This window comes from Athene cunicularia (genome assembly GCF_003259725.1).
Source record: "Athene cunicularia isolate RWA chromosome 2 unlocalized genomic scaffold, athCun1 chr2_part1, whole genome shotgun sequence".
Lineage (NCBI taxonomy): Eukaryota > Metazoa > Chordata > Aves > Strigiformes > Strigidae > Athene > Athene cunicularia.
Window position 1 is genome coordinate 62,042,910 of NW_020799095.1, and position 19,387 is coordinate 62,062,296.

General features: G+C 37.9%; 1 protein-coding gene across 2 annotated transcripts in view; it reads right to left on the reverse strand.

The window, feature by feature from the left end:
- CDYL (chromodomain Y like) overlaps positions 1–19,387 on the reverse strand; it is a 73,706-nt gene that overhangs the window by 37,461 nt on the left and 16,858 nt on the right. The window contains exon 2 of one of the 2 annotated variants that reach the window (XM_026843021.1): positions 17,967–18,633. In XM_026843021.1, the coding sequence (XP_026698822.1) occupies positions 17,967–18,357 (391 nt within the window). In that variant the 5' untranslated portion in view covers positions 18,358–18,633. Of the gene's footprint in view, positions 1–17,966; positions 18,636–19,387 lie in introns of those variants that run through there. The other variant, XM_026843022.1, reaches the window with a different exon arrangement.

Consider the following 19,387-nt stretch of genomic DNA (forward strand, 5'->3'; position numbering starts at 1 on the left):
AGATGCAGTAGATACTTTTGGCATCTAAGGGTAATAACCACTGAGAGGTGAAAGAGCAAGGTATATGAATAGTTGGATAAAAAAAACCCCAAACCTGCAGAAACATTATTAATACACTATCAAGCTAAGAATATTTTTCAAGTACAAAGGTCTGTCCTGGGCACAAGTCTAGTTCATATTTTTTTTATTCCAGACTTGGATAATGGAAGAAAAATTATATTTATGAAATTAACAGATTACATCAAACTGAAAGGACTCCAAGCTCTCGGAAGGGGAGACTCACATTTCTAAATTATGTTGCTGAATTTGGAAGACAGCTTGAAAAGTGAATTTTTACTTGTAATGGAAGAAAAATAAACCATGCACTAAAAATGTGGAATAACAGACTATGAAGCAGGATACAGAAAAAATTATTGGTTTACAATCAAAGTATACAACAATGTAATGTAAGAAAGAAGGGCAAGGAGATGATACATCTTATTAAGTACTTGTGAAGTATCTGCTGAAACAATCCCATTTTGGATTGATCAATGACAAGACATTTAAAACCAAGACAAATGAAGAAAGATGAAAGGAATAGCGTCTTCTTAGTCACTAAGAAGTACAGAGATCTGACAGCTGTTCTACAGCACGTGCAAGTCAAATGTGAATTGTTCATTGGAACCCCCAAAAAGACCAAAACAAAACAACCCCAACTCCTTTTTGTTAAAAAGGGAAATGACAAAAAAAATATCTCTGTACTTTTCTTGTATTCACAAAGCCCTTTATGCCAACTTGACTTTCACATGCAAGAGAAAGTCCATAGTTTATGCTGTAGAGGTTTAGCAAGGAATCGTCTAAACCCACCTCTATTCTCTTCCTCAGAGACGGACACTTAAAGGAAGAAATTGCTAGAGTGAAAGCAAGCCCTTTAGCAGGATGACCTCAACAGAAGTTTTGATAACCAGTCTACACAGTTTTTCATTGTCAGCACACTCAGTTACTCAGGGAGGCATAACAATCTGCATGGTTCTCGGTGGGAAGAGCAGAGGTTGCCAGAAGGAGTGTTTGGAGGGCACATTACCAGTACACAGGCTATGTGTACATGGCTGAAACATAAGCTGCTTTTCTGCAAGCAAGCTCTTTTAATAGGAATCCATTTATTTATTTATTCAGAAGCAGATGGCATCCTCTCAAGATGTTATGCAGAACATGACACACAAAACAAGTATTTTCATCTGAGCATATTTTTACTAATCAACTGCCTGCTATTCAGCATTAAATGACAAACAAAAATTTAGTCTCCAGAGTCTGGTAATACTCTAGGCTAACTCAGGATACAGCAATAAGTGATGAAACGTAATGACTGGTAATACACTAGAGCACAGACTAGATGACCTCAGTGTCTTTTGACTTAAATTTAAAAAAGCATTCCAACTGTGGGGAAAAAATTTACAAATTGTAGCCTCCATGCTGATGAGCACATTTGATGGACAAACCTCATGGCCTAAGGTTTGTCAGAAGTGCCTGATGCAACTTTTTGTACTTATACAAAGGAAAACAGGATGCAAGAAATCCTATCGTAGTACATTAGTAATACTGCCATGCAATCACTGTATTGTAGGATTCTATATGACATTGCTGATAGCGTTTATACCATGTTTTTATGCAATTCATCCTGACTCATGACCTTTAATCTCCATTCACTCCAAAGCAACCACTACAAAGACCTGTGGATGAATATCATGTTAAAGAAAACATTATCACTACATACAGACAAAACATAATTTAGAAGGCAGCCAAATACTACCAAATGTTCCCCTCCCCTGGCCTTTCCTACTCCAAACCTCAATTCTGAGATCATTGTGTGACACTTTTAGTAGACACTGCATGGCTTCCTTTTAATAGGGTCATATATATGATATATATAATATATATCCAAGTGCACTGATGTACAGTGATTCATTTACCACACAATAGTACAAAGCAGTACCCCAAAACTGAGTCCTCCTCTCATTACAGACTCATACAACATTGTGCTGGTTTTGGCTGGGATAGAGTTAATTTTCTTCATAGTAGCTAGTATGGAGCTATGTTTTGGATTCGTGCTGGAAAGTGTTGACAATTCAGGGATGTTTTAGTTATTGCTGAGCAGTGATTACACAGAGTCAAGGCCTTTTCTGCTTCTCACCCCATCAGGGAGTAGGCTGGGGATGCACAAGAAGTTGGAAGGGGACACAACTGTGACAGCTGACCCCAGCTGACCAAAGGGATAGTCACAGAATCATCTAGGTTGGAAAAGACCTTGAAGATCATCCAGTCCACTCACTAACAGTTCCCAACTACACCATATCCCTAAGCCCTGTGTCGACCCAACTCTTAAGCACCTCCAGGGATGGTGACTCCACCTCCCTGGGCAGCCCATTCCAACACCTAACAACCCACTCTAAAAAAATGCTTCCCAATATCTAGTCTAAACTTTCTCTGGTGCAACCTGAGGCCATTCCCTCTTGTCCTGTCGCTTTCTACTAGGCTAAAGAGGCTCAAACCCATCTCTCTGCAGCTTCCTTTCAGGTAGCTGTAGAGGGTGATGAGGTCTCCCCTCAGCCTCCTCTTCTCCAGGCTAAACAATCCCAGTTCCCTCAGCCTCTCCTCATACGACCTGTGCTCCAGACCCTGCACCAGCTCCAGATCCTGCACCAGCTCCGTTGCCCTTCTCTGGACACACTCAAGTCATTCAATGTCCTTTTTGTAGTGAGGGGCCCAAAACTGAACACAGGAATCGAGGTGCAGCCTCACTAGTGACGAGTACAGGGGTCAGATCCCTTCCCTGTCCCTGCTGGCCACGCTATTGCTGACACAAGCCAGGATGCCATTGGCCTTCTTGGCCCCCTGGGCACACTGCTGGCCTCTGTTCAGCCGGCTGTCAGTCAACACCCCCAGGTCCCTCTCTGACTGGCAGCTCTCCAGCCATTCCTCCCCAAGCCTGTAGCGCTGCTGCTGGGGGTTGTTGTGGCCCAAGGGCAGCCCCTGGCATTTGGCCTTGTGGAAACTCCTCCAGTTGGCCTCAGCCCATGGCTCCAGCCTGTCCAGGTCTCTCTGCAGAGCCTCCCTACCCTCGAGCAGATCAACACTCCCACCCAGCTTGGTGTCATCTGCAAACTGACTGAGGGTGCACTCGATCCCCTCGTCTAGATCATCAATAAAGATGTTAAACAGGAGTGGTCCCAAAACCAAGCCCTGGGGGACACCACTTGTTTCATACCATATGGTGTCATGCTCAGCATATAAAGCTGGGGGAAGAAGGAAGGGGGGGACATTTGGTATAATAGTGTTTCTCTTGCCAGGGAGCCATTACACACATGATAGAGCCCTACTTTCCTGGAGATGGATGAGCACCTGCCTGCTGATGGGAAGTGGTGAATGAATTCCTTCTGCTTTGCTTGCATATGCAGCTTTTACTTATTAAACTGTCTTTGTCTCAACCCACGAGTTTTATCACTTTTATTCATCTGATTCTCTCCCTCATCCTGTTTGTGGGGGGAGTGAGTGAACAGTTGCGTGGTGCTTATTTGATGGCTGGCGTTAAAACAGGACAAACACATAATTAAAATCTAAGGAACCCCCACAAACTAAAGTGATTTTAGGATTTTCTGCATGAAGAATGTGGATGGTCCTAATATTTTCCAACAATTTACTGGTTTTATTTTTAAATAAGAGCATGATGAAAGAATGCTAGTACTAACTCAAGGAATTTGTTATGCACTGTACCAGTGTGGTCAAAATTCAGCAGTCATTATCCAAATTTTAAGGTCCTTTTCCCTTCCTACCACTGTTTCCAGCTTCTTTTCAATGCCTTCCCTTGCATGCCCACCCAAGAGCATCATCTTCTGTACTCTGTGTGATGAGGTCTTTCCCCCTCCCCTCCCACTGCCATACAAATAGCCCTGCCTTCCATTTCTTCCATCAAACAGCTGCTCGGCCTCCCAGGACTGCTAAACCATTGCTCGACAGGGGACAGGCCTGGGATTGCTGCTGCTACCAGGCAGGGTACACAGCTGCTGCAGGAAGGATGGGGCAGCTGCTGTGGCAGCTAGCTGCAGGAGCTGCAAGCCTGGATCCCCAGGACGCAGAGGCAGGGAAGGACTTCAGGACTTGGACTGCACTTGCAGCTTAAATGGTTCTCCATCTCCTTTGGGAAAGGGCAGCAGACTCCAAAGATGGAGCTTCTGGCACAGCTCCACCCACAGCCTGTCTGTTAGGATCAACTACTCTGTGCAAAAGGAAATTTATCTGGAAGCAAAAAGAAATTTATCTTTTGCCAAATTAACTGTATCTCAAGGACACTGGTACTCAAAGTTCTCATGATCAAGAATAATAGAAGTATACAAAATCAGTTTTATCAGTAAGAAATTTCGATATCCTCTTTCTCTTATTTATAAAGATGAATTGGGTAAATATAAATGTTTTAGTGTGAATACTACATTTCTTACCAGTGACTTACACTCACTTTATTTTGTTGTGCCTGAACATGGGTAAGAGTAAAAAAGCAAAACTTAGGTTTTGTTTAAATGTGTAATTCTTATTTGTAGAAGAGTCTGGGTATTATTATAATATTTGGATGATTTTGCCTAACTCAAGTGCCCTTGAGAAGATAAGCCTGTGTCACTACTTTTCCCCTCTCTGCTACATCCAGAATACTGAAAGGACTTAACAGGTATGCAAATATCATTGGAGGTTGCTGAGTAAAGTTGAAACCTCTATTTTTCATGTTTGTGTAGTTTTTCCTGTTGCACTGCAGTCTGATTTTGTGTTCTCTCTATCCTTCTGGGTATGTATAGCTGAGACAATGACTGAGAAACCTGTGTTCTAATAGCTCCATATGAAGGAGCTGCCAAGCTTCAATCTCCCTCCTTCGTTGGCTCAGCCACAACAAACCCTATGGAAATCCAACCATCTAGGAGCTCAACACTAGGTGAAAACCTGGCAAACTAGCTAGTAAGAACTATTCAGACCTGTCTGCACCTATCTTACCTTTTTCATAAAAGCCCCCAAACCCTGAATGTGCATCTCATGAGATACTAAGATTTTAAAAAATCTTTTACTCCTTCACCCCCTTACCTACTGTGTCTGAGAAATACTGAAATGAAGGTAGTAACTTTTCAGCATTAGTCTTTTAGTTGCTCCCTGATGAGAATAAAAGCTAGTTGGTATCCCTGTGCAAACTGAGGAGCTTACAATTCACCACGGCTATGAAAATTCAGAAGTGGAGGAAGGCCTTGTTTACTTTCCCCCTTAAGAGAAGAACAGAGCACACTCCCATTCTCATCCCGTTCTCTGATGGGCTTTACCCTAACTACATCTAGATAAGATTTTTTTTTCCCACAAAAGTAGATATACTATGAACAAATTCAAATTGTATATTTTTTCTTCATAAATCTTCAGCTTGTTACACCACATTTTTGAAATATATGAATTCATTGTAAACCAATCAACTAAATGTCTATGCATTACCAACTTTCATTGCAATGGTACTGTATTTAATTTGTTGATTTGATCAAAACAGTGATTCCACAGTATCTAATATAAATGAGACTGACTTGAGGTACAACATCGGACAGAGCAATTTTAGGATCTCATAGCAATTTCTGCAAAACATCTAAATGTAAAAAACTGAACACACCAAACCAATTTAGCTACCTAACTTCACCCCCTACAAGAAGTTTTTACTCCTTCTGAGTGAAGCCACAGTACAACTAGAGCAGAATTACAAGAGTATCTGTGAAAACTGGACATATACCAAGGAACATATCGACCTATAAACAAGATCTGTAAAAGCACATAACTATCACATAAATATCACTCTGCAACCAACAGCAATCCTCTTCAACTGCTGAGGGTTGCCAGGGATGCTGGAGTATCTCAATTTTCATCTAAAGGTCCAACAGTCTCCCCAAGGGCCTTCCCTAACAGCACTGCCAAACTCACTCCTGTGCAGATCCCTCGTCCCTGAGCAGGGGTGTAGGGGTGTACAGTGCCTTTAGCAAGGGTGCTGGGGTCATGGCCAGGCTCAGCCAGGGAGCAGAGAAACCCATGAGCACATACAACTGCAGGGAGGGTAAGGAGGTGGGAAAAGTGCTTTGGAAATACATAGCCAAACTGTAATTAAAACCCATCAAAAATTGCCTCAGTATAATGGATTTTTCTTTTTGCAGCCTTCAAAGAATATGAGGCCTATCCAAAGAACATTAGAAGTACTTATGGTAGGAAGGCAGGCTAATGTTTAAGTATATTAAAAATATATATTTAAAAAATAATCAACACAAAAAAGACACATTTTGAGATCGAGTTTAAATAAGTTGGTAGAAGATTATAGCATAGCTAATTCTTGTGCTGGCTAAATATTAAAACATTATACAAAGTTATAGCGAAAGTATAGAGATGTTAATGCCAGGTCAACTACAGACCTACTGAGTGACTTTTATACAGTTTTGTCCTGAAATAAATTTAGTATTACCTCCCACCCTTTTTAACCTGAACATATGCACATATATGCCCTATTTGTATTGTATTACCCTACTAGGTTTGTAATTTATAATACGCAACAGTGCAGTAATAATTTATTCATGTTTAACTGAAAAGAATCTAGAGATCTATTACTTTCACTGGGGCCTAAATTTCACCTGACATAATTTAGAACAAATATCATATAAATTAATTTGGTATCAGATTTCATACAAGGCATTTGAAAATAGAAAACAAAATTTTTAAAAGCGATGTAATAGTTGCAACTCTTGTAAGAATTCACCGTCTTTTCAAAAAGAAAGCTCACACAACTGCAATTATGTCTGTCTCTTATTTAAAATTTATTTTTAAGGTGTTACTTTAAATTATTTTAAAATGTGTATTATTGATACGCAGAAAACATCTAATAGAGCACGGAGTGCTCCTTAACATTTCATGCATCAGCCACTAATCTACTAATATATCTGATTCAATTGTAAGATGACATTTCAAACTGGACTATGCCAACAAAACTGTAACAAGGAAGCCTTAACTATGACAAGATATAACAAGAGGAAAAATGATTTCTCAGGATGACCACTGTGCCAGGTGGCACAGTGTAAAACTTAATACTAGAAAAGAAAGGACTTAAGAGCAAAATATCTTAACATGCTATTGCACCAAGTCCATTTTCTTCATCAAAGTTTAACAGCAAGCCAAAAAATAAAGAGCAGTGAGGGATACACTGTTTTGGCTTATATTACTTAGAGCTCAACTTTTAGTGTTAGCTGGCTACAACTGTATTTGGAAATGCAAATCAAAAGAAAACTGATTTCCAAAAGTGCAAAGCATCTAGCACTTCCCCATTAGGTCAGTAAACACAATAAGTATCTAAACTGTCAATTGGAAAAAAAAGGCATACCATTGATTTGTCATGTGTCTTAAAGGCACTCATACTTGTATTTTACCCATTGCTTTCAAATCTGATTAAGCAAAATACACTTGTTACTTTACAGCATCCAAAGGGTTGTTGAATCTAACATTCCAGAAACAGAAAGAAAACCTTTGAAATAAACATTTCCTGATTCTTAAAAGCAGAAAGACCAAGTAGAACTAAATCAAGTTCAGAAAAATTCTTATTTCAGAGTACTTATTCCAGAATAGGTCCTGAATCCTGACCCACAGTTTGGGCAGACACTCTATTTACTGTCTTATACTACATGATCATTTCAGAAAATCCATTCTCTCACTGTATAGTTATTACAAAATACACATTTTTTTTTACTAATGGTAAGATCATTTTTTAATTTATTACCTTTTTTAAAATGGAGAACTTTCCACTTCCTACAAGGACATGAGATAAGCAATACGTCTAAATTTTTTTCTCCCTCTCACAAATTTAAAAAGGGTTTTTTGCTGCTCCATTGTTTGTGCTCAGAACTGTCATTTCTAAAAACACCCACCCCAACTTCACTCACTATACAGAACCCAATAAAGCTAACGGAATAAAAAGTGTTCTCAATGTGAAAAGCAAAGATCCAAGAAAAAGTGTCTCACTAGCTTTTAGTAATAGTAATCAAAAATGTAACTTCTGTTTTGTATAAACCTTTAAATATTTAAAACAGGTTTTCAAGCTAATTGCCTACACATGCACAGAAAGTAAAAATAGATGGTATTCTAAAGAACAGAGAATAACATGTCACTTTTGTTTCCAGAAATTAAAGAGAAAAAAAAAAAAAATCACTAAACACACAGTAAATTGTTTGAAATACCATTACCATATTAAGCTTTCCTGCTTGTACTAATATAAGAAGAAAACCTATCTTTGAATTCCTCAATGAAAAGGTGCCACCCTTCACTGCCACAAATACGTATTATCACAATCATCAACTTTAAGAGAAGCCCTAGCAGGATATTGATATGCTATTGATATTGATACCATATGCTGAAAAAAATTAAGTTATCTGTCAATAAATTTCTTATGCCTAGTAAAATGAGAATTAACTTTGTATTTACAGTTGGTTTCAACTCATTCCTGTATTTCTTAGAAGTGCCCACTGAGTTTGAAGGTTGTCGAGAAAACCAAGGGATGAAGGGAGAATGCAACATAAATCTATTTACAGTGGAAGGGTTTTTAAGCTGACTATCTCAAAACAAAAAGTATGAATGAAAAAAATCAGTACTCTTTACTTAAAAGCATCTCATTTTTTGTTGTGGGTTGTTTTGGGTTTTTTAAATTATTGTTTTATACAGTTCTCTAAGCATTTTTTAACAGATGTCATATATGGATCTAGAGTAGAGAAAGGTGCTTCAAAGTAAGGACCTCAGCAGGAACCAGACCAGAGTTCCACCTGCTTAGCTTTTCCAATGCCTATGCTGATATCCTAACAGTGCAACAGTTCAAGTCTCTGTCTGCACAGTATAAAAGTAATTCCATAAATAATAGTCGAGTGAATTATTACATAAATAATAATGGCTAACACTGCAGAAAGTATAAAAATCCCTGAATGACAATTGCCCTTACTTCTAAAGCAAGGGAACTTTGTAAAAATTATACCATTCCTATAAATACAGTTTATTCCCTTTATCCTTACAAATGCCCTCAGTTCTTTTAAATGGTCATTATCTCTTTATATCTTGGACTCAAATATGTTTTAGCAAACAGTTCTCAGGACTAAATGGAAGCTATATCAAAAGCTATTATCTTTCTGGTTTGAGTTTGACACCCTTTGTTTTCTCTACATTTCCCCTTGTCTTATTCATTCAACTCCAGAATATAAATTTCTAACTACATCAGTCATTATTTCATTGTGTCTATAACTTGTTTCTTCTCTAAAATCTTTGCAGTATTCCAATCAGATACATGATTTTTTTTTAATGTATCATTATTTTATATCCTCTTTGTTCCTGTTGTACCAGCTTTCATCAATAGCTTGACCTAGATTCTGGAACTGTGTATACATTGGAAGTCCACTTGGACCTCTCACATGGAACTAGTCTGAGAAGGCAGGCAGCCAGTTTCTCCAGTCCCTCTCATTCTAGCCTTTCTTAAAAACAATGTAGCAATCCAAGGTGAAATCTGAGGGACAGCAGTGCTAACGCATGGAAGACACTGTGCCAGCCAACACCTTATCTACAGATCCATTATGCACCAAACTTGATTGCAGAATAATGACAAATGTGTATGACAAACCTTGAAAACTTCTTCAGTCCAACATTAGACCAAGTCTTCTTGGAGTTGCCCTTAGCAGTGTTTAGGTATTCCTATCTGCATCCCAGGCTAAAAACTCTGTTTAGGAGCCAGCAAGGAAAGTGATAGTTTAAGTTGTCTTCCTGATGTTCATCACTTTGCTTAGCCTCTCACTTTAGATGTCCCTCTGAAGTTTCTACTTTCTTATATCTTAAGGAACAAATAACTGTTTCTCTGCAAGTTTTGTACCTTTGCTGCTTGCTGTATTTTAAGATCACTAATAAATATAAATAAGCCCAGATCCTATTACAGATTCTTGTGACAACCTACCGTTAACCTTCTGACACAACTACAGTGAACCATTAAGCCTACTGTTTTCCATCTTCCCAGCCAGTTTCTTAGCAGCCTTTTGAAGCACAACTTACGTTCCTTTAGTTGCCTCTTTCAAGGAATATTTTCAAAGAAAATAAATGACAATCTGTACTTCTTTATCCATCTTTCACTGAGATGTTCAAAGAACTCTTAATACAGTACTAAGATGCTCTTTCCTACTCTCCTTCCACATTAAATCCCAGAACCTCCCAGTTTTCAGATGTGTTCAAATATAGAACAGTCTAGTTCAAAGCACTAGTGTTTATGATTTGCCTTCGTTTCTTAAAGGCATCTAAAAATATAACAAACTTTAAAGCATTTTAAATTAAAAATACTTAATAAAAAAGCTTTATGCATTCCAAGATTGCAAAATTGAAAGTTAGAGCAGAATTAACTGTTTGCATTAGATCACAAGTTACCATTTTACTGTGTGTTCTTAAATACATTTATAATGTGATTTGTACAGCACTTAATTTAGATTTTTTTAATTTCAAAAAATGCATACAGTATCACAAATGCCTGGCTTCTGTATTTATTTTCTTTTAAATAATAGTAGTTCACTGTGTTATTATAATCAATAACTCACAGCAGCAGTTCTGGATCATGGTTATGCCAGTTGGAGTACTGCAACTTCTCTGGCTGGGTAGGAAGTACAGCTATCTTGGGGCAATAGAGGATCTGACTATTTCGTTAGTTCTCAACATAAAAACCATATTTTTGCAATCACCTGTGAAATGAAAAGATGTCTCCAGCTGTTATCCAAGCATCTAGCTTTAAAAAAATTTTAAATCTCAGTTCTGCATCTCCTTGAATCTAACAATTTTCTATTTCACAAGCATTGATAGAAAAAACCTTTTTTGTTTACTAAGTCCATATTTTATCCTATCTGTAACATTGTCCCTAGGAGGATGTTTTGTTGACTTTTTATTTTAAGTAGATAATGTGATCTAAGCAAACCTTCCCTGAACCATATTACAATTGTTTTGGTCTGTTTTTTTATTGATTTTTGTATCAACCTATTAAGATAGCATTCTTTTCAAGAAAACAGATTCAGAATGACAGTTTCCTTAGCAAGCATGCATTCCATCCACCTCATAGCCTTAGCAGAGATGGGAGATGCAATTTTTTTAAAAACTGAAACAGCAAGAGACAGAAAGTTACGCTTTCAGGCACAACTGCAAAAGGTACCACATGAGTATTTCCAATTGTGCTTCACAATTCTGCTGTATTATCAAAAGCTGTTCTGAAGTTCTACAATTTTGACAATGGTAGAAGAAAAAAAAAAAATTCTAGCTCAACACTTCTGATCAATCTGATCTTCAACACAATTCCTTTGTGTAGACATGCAAAATAGGTTGAAAGCGAGTCTTGAAAATAAAGTCTTTGCTTCATCTTTCCTAAGTTTTGACACAGCAGATACATCCTCAGAAGTTACTTGTGTCTCATGTTGGTACAAGTACTGTAGAAGGACGTAATGGCTGATCATTATTGACCCTACCTGAGTAGTCAAGAGAGATTTAGACTCCAGATCCTCAGTCTGTGTAAACCTGATGCAATGTCAGAAGAACTGCACATCTAAGAGCTTTATGTTTGCCAGTGGGCCTGCAAGTGTAATACCAATTTCGGTGAAAATAGGAGTTTTTCTTTTAATTTAGGTTGAAAATTTTATGTCCAAACTGAGCATTTCTTCCTGTCCCCTCCCCTTTTTTAAAAAAAAAAAACAACACCAAAACAAAACAAAAACAAAAAACAAACAAACAAACAAAACCAACCACATTTTATCCATCATTTTTCAGGGACAGAACTACACCAAGGAAATCATGTCTCTCTCCCTTGCTGTCACTTTCAGAATGCTGATAAAAATAAACCTGTCCCTTAAGAATTAGTTGATTAGACCATATTATAACCTGGGATTATGGAAGTGGGGGAAAGGAATGGGACCACTATTTTCACAGTAGCTACCTTTTACACCAGTTTAGCTGTATCAGAAGTCTACACCAACATACCATCTAACTGAGGCATCTCTGTTCTAAGTAGTGGAGGAGAGCAGAAGGCAGAAAAAGGAAGAAACCAGTCACTCATGCCTTATGTTCTCAGGAAAACAGCTTTGAAATTCAAGCAAACCCTGCACTTAAATCCAAATTTGTTATTATGATAATCTATGGACGTAAACCAATATGACCCTGAAGATGAAAGATTTTCACAAGTTCTCAATCCTGGAATACCACAAATTAAGAATATTATGTTACCAGAAACTGCACAAGCAATGGGGTTGGGGGGTGGTGAGACACACAGAAACCAAAAGCGTACAGAATAGCAGATCAATTTTCCACATAATACAGACCATCCAGTCTACTATATTACTTAACACTTTGACATTTATATTAAGCCAGAAAATACAGATAACCAAGAAATTGGCAACAATTCAGAATGTTAAAGAAGCTAAAGAACTTGAAAGTGACTTAGTATTACAGATGGAAAATTTGATGGTAGGTTAAAAGGTTGCAATACAGTGCATAAGGGGTTTTTATTCTTACTAATTTGCTAAATACATATAGAATAGAATATAAAAAACCTACACGCTGCTGCATTTAACCAAGAAGTTTAACAGGTTATTTCAGAAATGAGTCTGGCTTTACAAAGGACTTTAACCCATGTCATAGGCTTTTGCTTGCACTAATAAAATACTTGTTTGCTTTCCAGATCACTCAGAGATCAAGCCACCATCCAAGTGCAATGTACAAACACACTGAAAAAGGAAGTTCCTGTTTTAGGACTTTTTCTGGAATCACATTTTATTACTTAACCAAAACAAAAACAAGAAGACAGCTCAAAGCTGCTTCTGTCCTTCCAGGTGGTAAAAACTAAATCTGAAAAACTGTAACACATCATCCCAACTTTCCTTTAGTTGTACTGTCCACTCTAATTCACACAGCAATGAACTGCTGCAACTCTCAATTTTGCTTTTTGACAGGGTTATGTGTATAGCTTGTGGTCTACCTGGACAATTACTGTGGTTCACACCCAACACACCTTTGTCAATGCTATGTTCTTCCCATAGGATTCTTGAGGACAGCCTAATGAGTTATGCTGGTGACAGTGGATGTAAAGCCCAACATCCAGGCACACGAAGGGAGAGGGAAGAAAGTAATTGAGAATTTGGAAGGGAACTCTCCCTAAAGAACATGGAGCAGCTGAACACTTTTCAGCTTGTCTTGGTATTGTGTTGAGAATGTTCGTTTCTCCCTGGTTCCAGTTGCCTCCAGAAGCACTTTTACACTTGCTTGGTTCCTGTTGAGACTAAAGCTATCAGACACTTAACCAAACAACAGACATTATTTTCCTTGAGTTTTAGAGTGGATTTTTTGGTTTTCTGAATCTGTGGTTTTTAATCCCTTAAGCTGCTTTGAGTAAGGGAGAGAACAGGTAACAAACAGAACTTAAGTTCAGTAATTTTTTTTTCCTGATGTCTGGCTTTTCTTTTGGTGCTAATACTATTGTTTTGAGATAAAAACAGCACCATTATCCAACTGAAAAATCAGCAGACACCCTTGCTCCTTGTAGGGTGATACAGTGCAATCATCTTTGTGTTGTCAAATACAAAGCAGAGCCTGCTGCTCCTGCAAGTTATTCATCTGAACTAATACGTGCAAGGAGGGAGATGCTAATGCCACTGTGCACACTGGTGGTGCTTGTCTGCCTAACAAGTGATGTAATTCACTGCATTTTTTGTATTTCTTCTCTTCCCATACACCAGCCAGCCTTATTCTAATTATAACAATATATGCAGCTAGACATGCTTTTCTTGCTTATTTTATACTTTGCATGCCTTTCTGTCCTAAATCTCCCTTCTTGTGGCATTTTTTCTCAATTACATCCACATGTTGGACATTATCTGAATAAAAACTGTAGCAACTATAGGGTGGCCCAGAAAAAAACCCCAAAATTTGCCAAACAGTGGTATTCACATGGTTTATGGTCAAGTTTTGAAGAAGGTGAACAATCAAATTCAGTCTTAGTCCTTTCTGGATTTGCCAAACAGCTCTCTAGTCTTGAGTGTACATTTGCAACATTTGCAACAAAATTTCAAAGGTTTTTTTTAAATTCTATTTTGATGAAGGAAGATTAAAAAAAAACTTTAAATGTATCAGAACTTACTGTTAGACATGAGGCCACTTTGTCTTGCCTAGTTTTGAGTAATATGCATTGCTTGTAGGTGCTATTAGCATATTTTCCACAATTCAGTTCTTTAGGTGTTTTTCCATTTCATTAATCCATTTCAGAATTGCTTCTATTAACTTTTAGTAACAGCTGATGGTCACTACATATTTCAAAAAGCCAGAACCACAGCAGCATTCATTCAGTGACATATTCACACTTCTTCCATATATCACCCTTCTCATATGTAGCATATTACTCCAATCGACTGTTTTCAAGGCCAAGCCTTGAAAATGTGAACATTCAATACAATGGTTTTCTTTGTTTAAAAAAAAATATACTCTGGATAGCAGCTAGATTTTAGTGTTGGAAACCACCAACTCCCAGAGCGAACATTACTGTTATTTTACTCCCCTGGTACCCCTACATATTTGTATAAATATTTGCTAGTTGCTTTTTCTTGAGACCATAGGAACTCTGGAACAAGAACTGCATCATGGCAGTTTGTCTCATGAAAAGCAAGACTAGGTGCTACAATACTACTAATATTTCCTAGCAATTTTAGTCATGGGATTTTTCTATACATATAGGTTTTCTTTCCTGGTTTGTAATTTTATTACAAGTGACAAAAAAAGGCTGGGGAAAACAAACAAATAATAGACAAAACACTGAAGAGTTTCACCATCCTTAACTAGGACTAAAAAAGAAAATCAACAGGAGTCACTTGTTCAAAAACAGTCATAGCAATAATCTCAAAATTGGAAACACTGCTCTTACTAAAATTTCAAATTATTTTTCCAATATTACTTTTTAAAAAACAAAATAAAAAATTCTTGACAGCATTTTTAATTAAATCTGATTTAGATGTGTAATATGTATTTTTCTAGAATCTTTCAAAATTATGCTTTCCAATTAGTGATTTCTGTTTTGACTCACTGGGTTCTTCCAATGAAAATTTTGATAAAAAATTCCTAAGCACAAGTAAAAAATTATTTTTCAAAACATGCTTTTGTCTTCCTGACAGCATCCTCCATGTGGAAGTAGGAACTCAAAATTAACAGAAGGTGTATGTATGCGGAGGAGGTGGGAAGTTTAGGAAGAGTGCTCCAAATGCCAGATCTATCATCTGTATTATTAATATGTCAGATCTGGTGCACATGAAGATGAGGGTATGAATTTGATGGCATTTCTGTGCAGTGAATACCTCTCATGATGTATGATTCTGAGGTGGTGTTGAAAGTGTGATGAGGTGTTCATTTAAGACAGAAGAAATGTCCTGAGTAAGAAGAGAAATGGGATCCTGAACTGTGACAGCCCCATGCAGGGGAGGGAGGAAAGCATTGATTTACTACATTTTTAATAAATAGCAGTGTGAAGCTAAAAATAAAAACAGCAAGGAGAAGAGTGCAGCTTTAATGAAGAGACCGAGAATGTGTCAGCTCAGGAAGCTCCAAGGCCAAGCTAGCTCTAGGAGACAGGGCTGCCTGTCTTGGCTTCTCTCTAAGTAAAGGTCCACTCTGGCCATGCACAATGGCTGAGTTGGAGCCTGGCCTTCCATGAGAAAGATATCTGTCCAAGAAATCCTAAAAAGACTAGGAAAAGAGACTGATGTCAGATATAAATTCAAAGTATTTTTCTTTTGTAATTTGGTTTCCCAGTTCTGTAACCAGAGAATTACTGCATGATTTGGATGTTACCCCCAAAATGCAGATGAGCATAACTGCCTGCAAAGCCATAAAAAAATCTGGCTATTTAGCACCCATTTCCCAGCACACTGTACAGCTCACTTTGGAGGCTGGCCATGGTGTATTAGGACAGAGAAGGAATGCCTCAGTTAATGCACTTGAGCTAAAAACCCCTCCAGGAGCAAATAGAAGGTGGAAACATATCGTGTAGTTTTATGTGTGGGCAACCACATATTATTACTATCTCCTTGGCTCTTATTTTTTTGATCTACACATTAAGGTCTCATGAAAACCTAAGTGTGAGGAAAAAGTCCTTTATTGCCATCCTAGGGTCAGTTGATAGTTTTCACTGTTAGCTGCCCAGACAAATGCCCAAGAGCAGCTGAATGAGGTGGTGGCAGTTGAAGGAACTGTAGCATCTCAGTGAAACAGATAAATGCATCTCACCTAATATTTTGTGTCACTACCGCTCCTGTGCGGGTCTTTCCATGTCCACTTGATGCCCTGTAACTGGGCCCTCGCTGTACTGCTATTAGCAGAGCGAAACGTTGGTGGGAATGATTTATTCATCTGTGGCTACTGATCTACCCAAGAAGGGCCTTTGTGTCCTAATTTTTTTTTTTCCTTGAGTGTCATGAGGCAAAAAACCAGCACGCCAAAGGCAGTGCTTATCAATCACTTCACTAGGAACATGACCATACTCCAAAACACATATCAATTATTACAAAACCATCACATGCACAAACACACTCCTCTACCTCACCTACTCCAGAAAAACTCACATACTGGCATCTCTTGCCTTTTCCCCTCCAGCTTTGTTTACATCCTCTGAGATTTACATTCCTTCTTTAGTCCATGCAAAGGAAAAGATATTCCTGGCATCTGTGTGTGCATTACCATGGTTACCTAGTTCATCTGCAGCAAAATAGGTTGGTCCATGACCTGACACGGCAGCTCCAGAAGCACACTCCTCCCTTGTCCACTGCTTTTCAACCTCTCCCACTGCAGTTTTTTTTTCCTCCAGAAAATCTGATTGCAAGCAACAGTGAGGCACCAAACAAACTCTCCTAAAGTCTTCACCAATTTCTTTGCCTGTATAGTTTGTGTCTAAGAGGTATTTTTGGCAGGCCTGGTCCATGATTTTCAAGCAATTTTTTCAGGAAGCCATCATCAATAGCATACCTGCAGATTCTACCCACTACATTTTGAGGACACAGTATTACACTTGAAAATTCAGTCCTAAAAGCATGCCAACAAGAACACCTGTGATTACACAACAACCTGGGTCTGTCAAGGAAGAACAAAGGTTTGGGGCACAAAGAAAAGGACTATGAATTCTTAAACGACAGTCTCAGGTGGGTAGGGAACACAAGCAGCTTCCTTCCACAAAAGCAGCTTGGCTTTCTTTGGCATCACAAATTTTTTCAGTACAAGTTGAATAAACTGTCATCTACTGAGATATTAGCAAGCCAGGCATCAAACCTAAATAAGGTCTCAATATCAAATTAGGTATAAACAACAAAATATTGATAAAATATAATGAAGACAGAATTGAATCGAGGCAGAAGGCATATGTTTCTCCACAACTGGCTCAAATTTTCACTGAAACAAAACTTACCAACTTCATTTTTTTAAGCAACATCAGGGTTTTTTTCCAGACAATATTTATAACAAAATATATACATAAGCGACTATGAAGAATCCCATCTCACATCATTCATCTATTCCCATAGTTTATGTTTCTAATATTCATACCAAATTTGACTTAAATAAACTTAAAGCAATGATGTAATCTCTGGAAATGGTACACTGAATATGTGTACCACACAATATCAAGGCAAACACAGATGTATCTTGTGGTGATTCTGAAAACACAAATACCGATGAATCTCTGCAAAGAAAGCTAAAGCTGGCAAAATTCAAAATGGCTTTGTAGTCATACAGTTATGCAAAATAAAGTTGTGAAGTTCTCTAGACTTAACACAGCTGAAACAGTAAGCAATTTGTTTGCATCTGAACAGCAAAAAAGATCAAATAAAAAAAAAATCTACACAAAAATGGCCAACTCATACACTTACCTTTTCCATTAATTGTTAATGCTGATGCAATGGTGGCTGTTACTGGCACTGGCAATTGTGGCACTAATGGATGTATCCTTGGTCGGCTCCCCATCCTAGCACGCTCTGCACCAGGTCCTAATAAAGCTCCCACTGGTTTTTCTGCTGCTACTTCTGGTGCTACAGAGTCTTCCTGATCCTGCTCTATATGGTCCATTTTATCTGGGCTTTCATTCTGGAAGCCATCAACTGTTGTCCGGCTCTTAATTGGACTTTTGGGCACTAGGATTTTAATACCTGATTTTGCAAGGTCCATATTTTTCCTTCCAGAAAGAGATGGTGAATTGTTTTTCCGGAACTTCTGGGTGGCAGAAAAGAGTTGATTATTTTTTGATTCGTGGTCTTTACCCATAACTAAAGATTTAGTAGATGTCTTTGAAAAAGAACTATTGGTAGATCTAGAAATTTGTTTTCTGGCATTATTTGGAGAGGTCCTGTTTGTCCTCGTTAATGTGCTTTCTTTCTGCTTTTCATTGTGGCGTCTGTTAAATTCATGTATATATTCCTCACAATTTACAAGGTGCTGTTCTGGCTCCCAGGTATCATCTTCACTGTCGTATCCTTTCCATCGCACCAAATACTCTGTTTTTCCCTTCTTGTTTTTCCTCTTGTCAACAATTCTCTCTACCTGTTAAAAAGAAAAATTAAACATTAGACATGGGCAGATATACAGCTCAAGTGAGCAATGCACATGCAAATAATTTGTTAAGTGTAGGTAGGATTTTAAAACACTCTTGCAGTTTAGTAATTCTGTATTGTAGCTCTATGGCTTACAGTCTTTTGCTGCCGGCTAGAAAATCTTCTCTTTAAATTTCAAATTGATACCTCCATCTCATAAAAGATTTTCTAGAAGATCAAAATTGTTCTTCAGTAAGTATTTCACATGCACAAGTATCTGAATCTAACACATTACAGCTGACAATCAGCACTGGCCCTAGCGAAGTTTTGACACCAACTACAACATGGATAGGATTTCCCTCTCTGAAAATAGAGAACATATTTAAATATGCTGTATAAACACAGTGTGTTTACTTTGCAAAACTTATCAATTTAATATTGTTTGAGTAATTTGCTTGTTTAGCATAAGGCATATGCAAGAACCTCTTACTTACAGGGAGCTATCTTTTAGCTACCAGGGACAGTATGGTACAGCTCAGAAATTGGGTCAAATAAAAAAAAAAAAGGCAGCTTCTCTAAGAGGCTGTTCTTCTTGTGAAAACAGAGAACCTGTTTCGGCCAGAGTTGTTGATACACATACTTGAACAAATTACCATGCCTCACTTATCTGCAAATAGAGATGATATTTATGTCACAAGTATTAAGCATGCACATGCTACAACTGCACGTGGGACCCACAGGCTGGAGGAATTCAGGCACTGGGG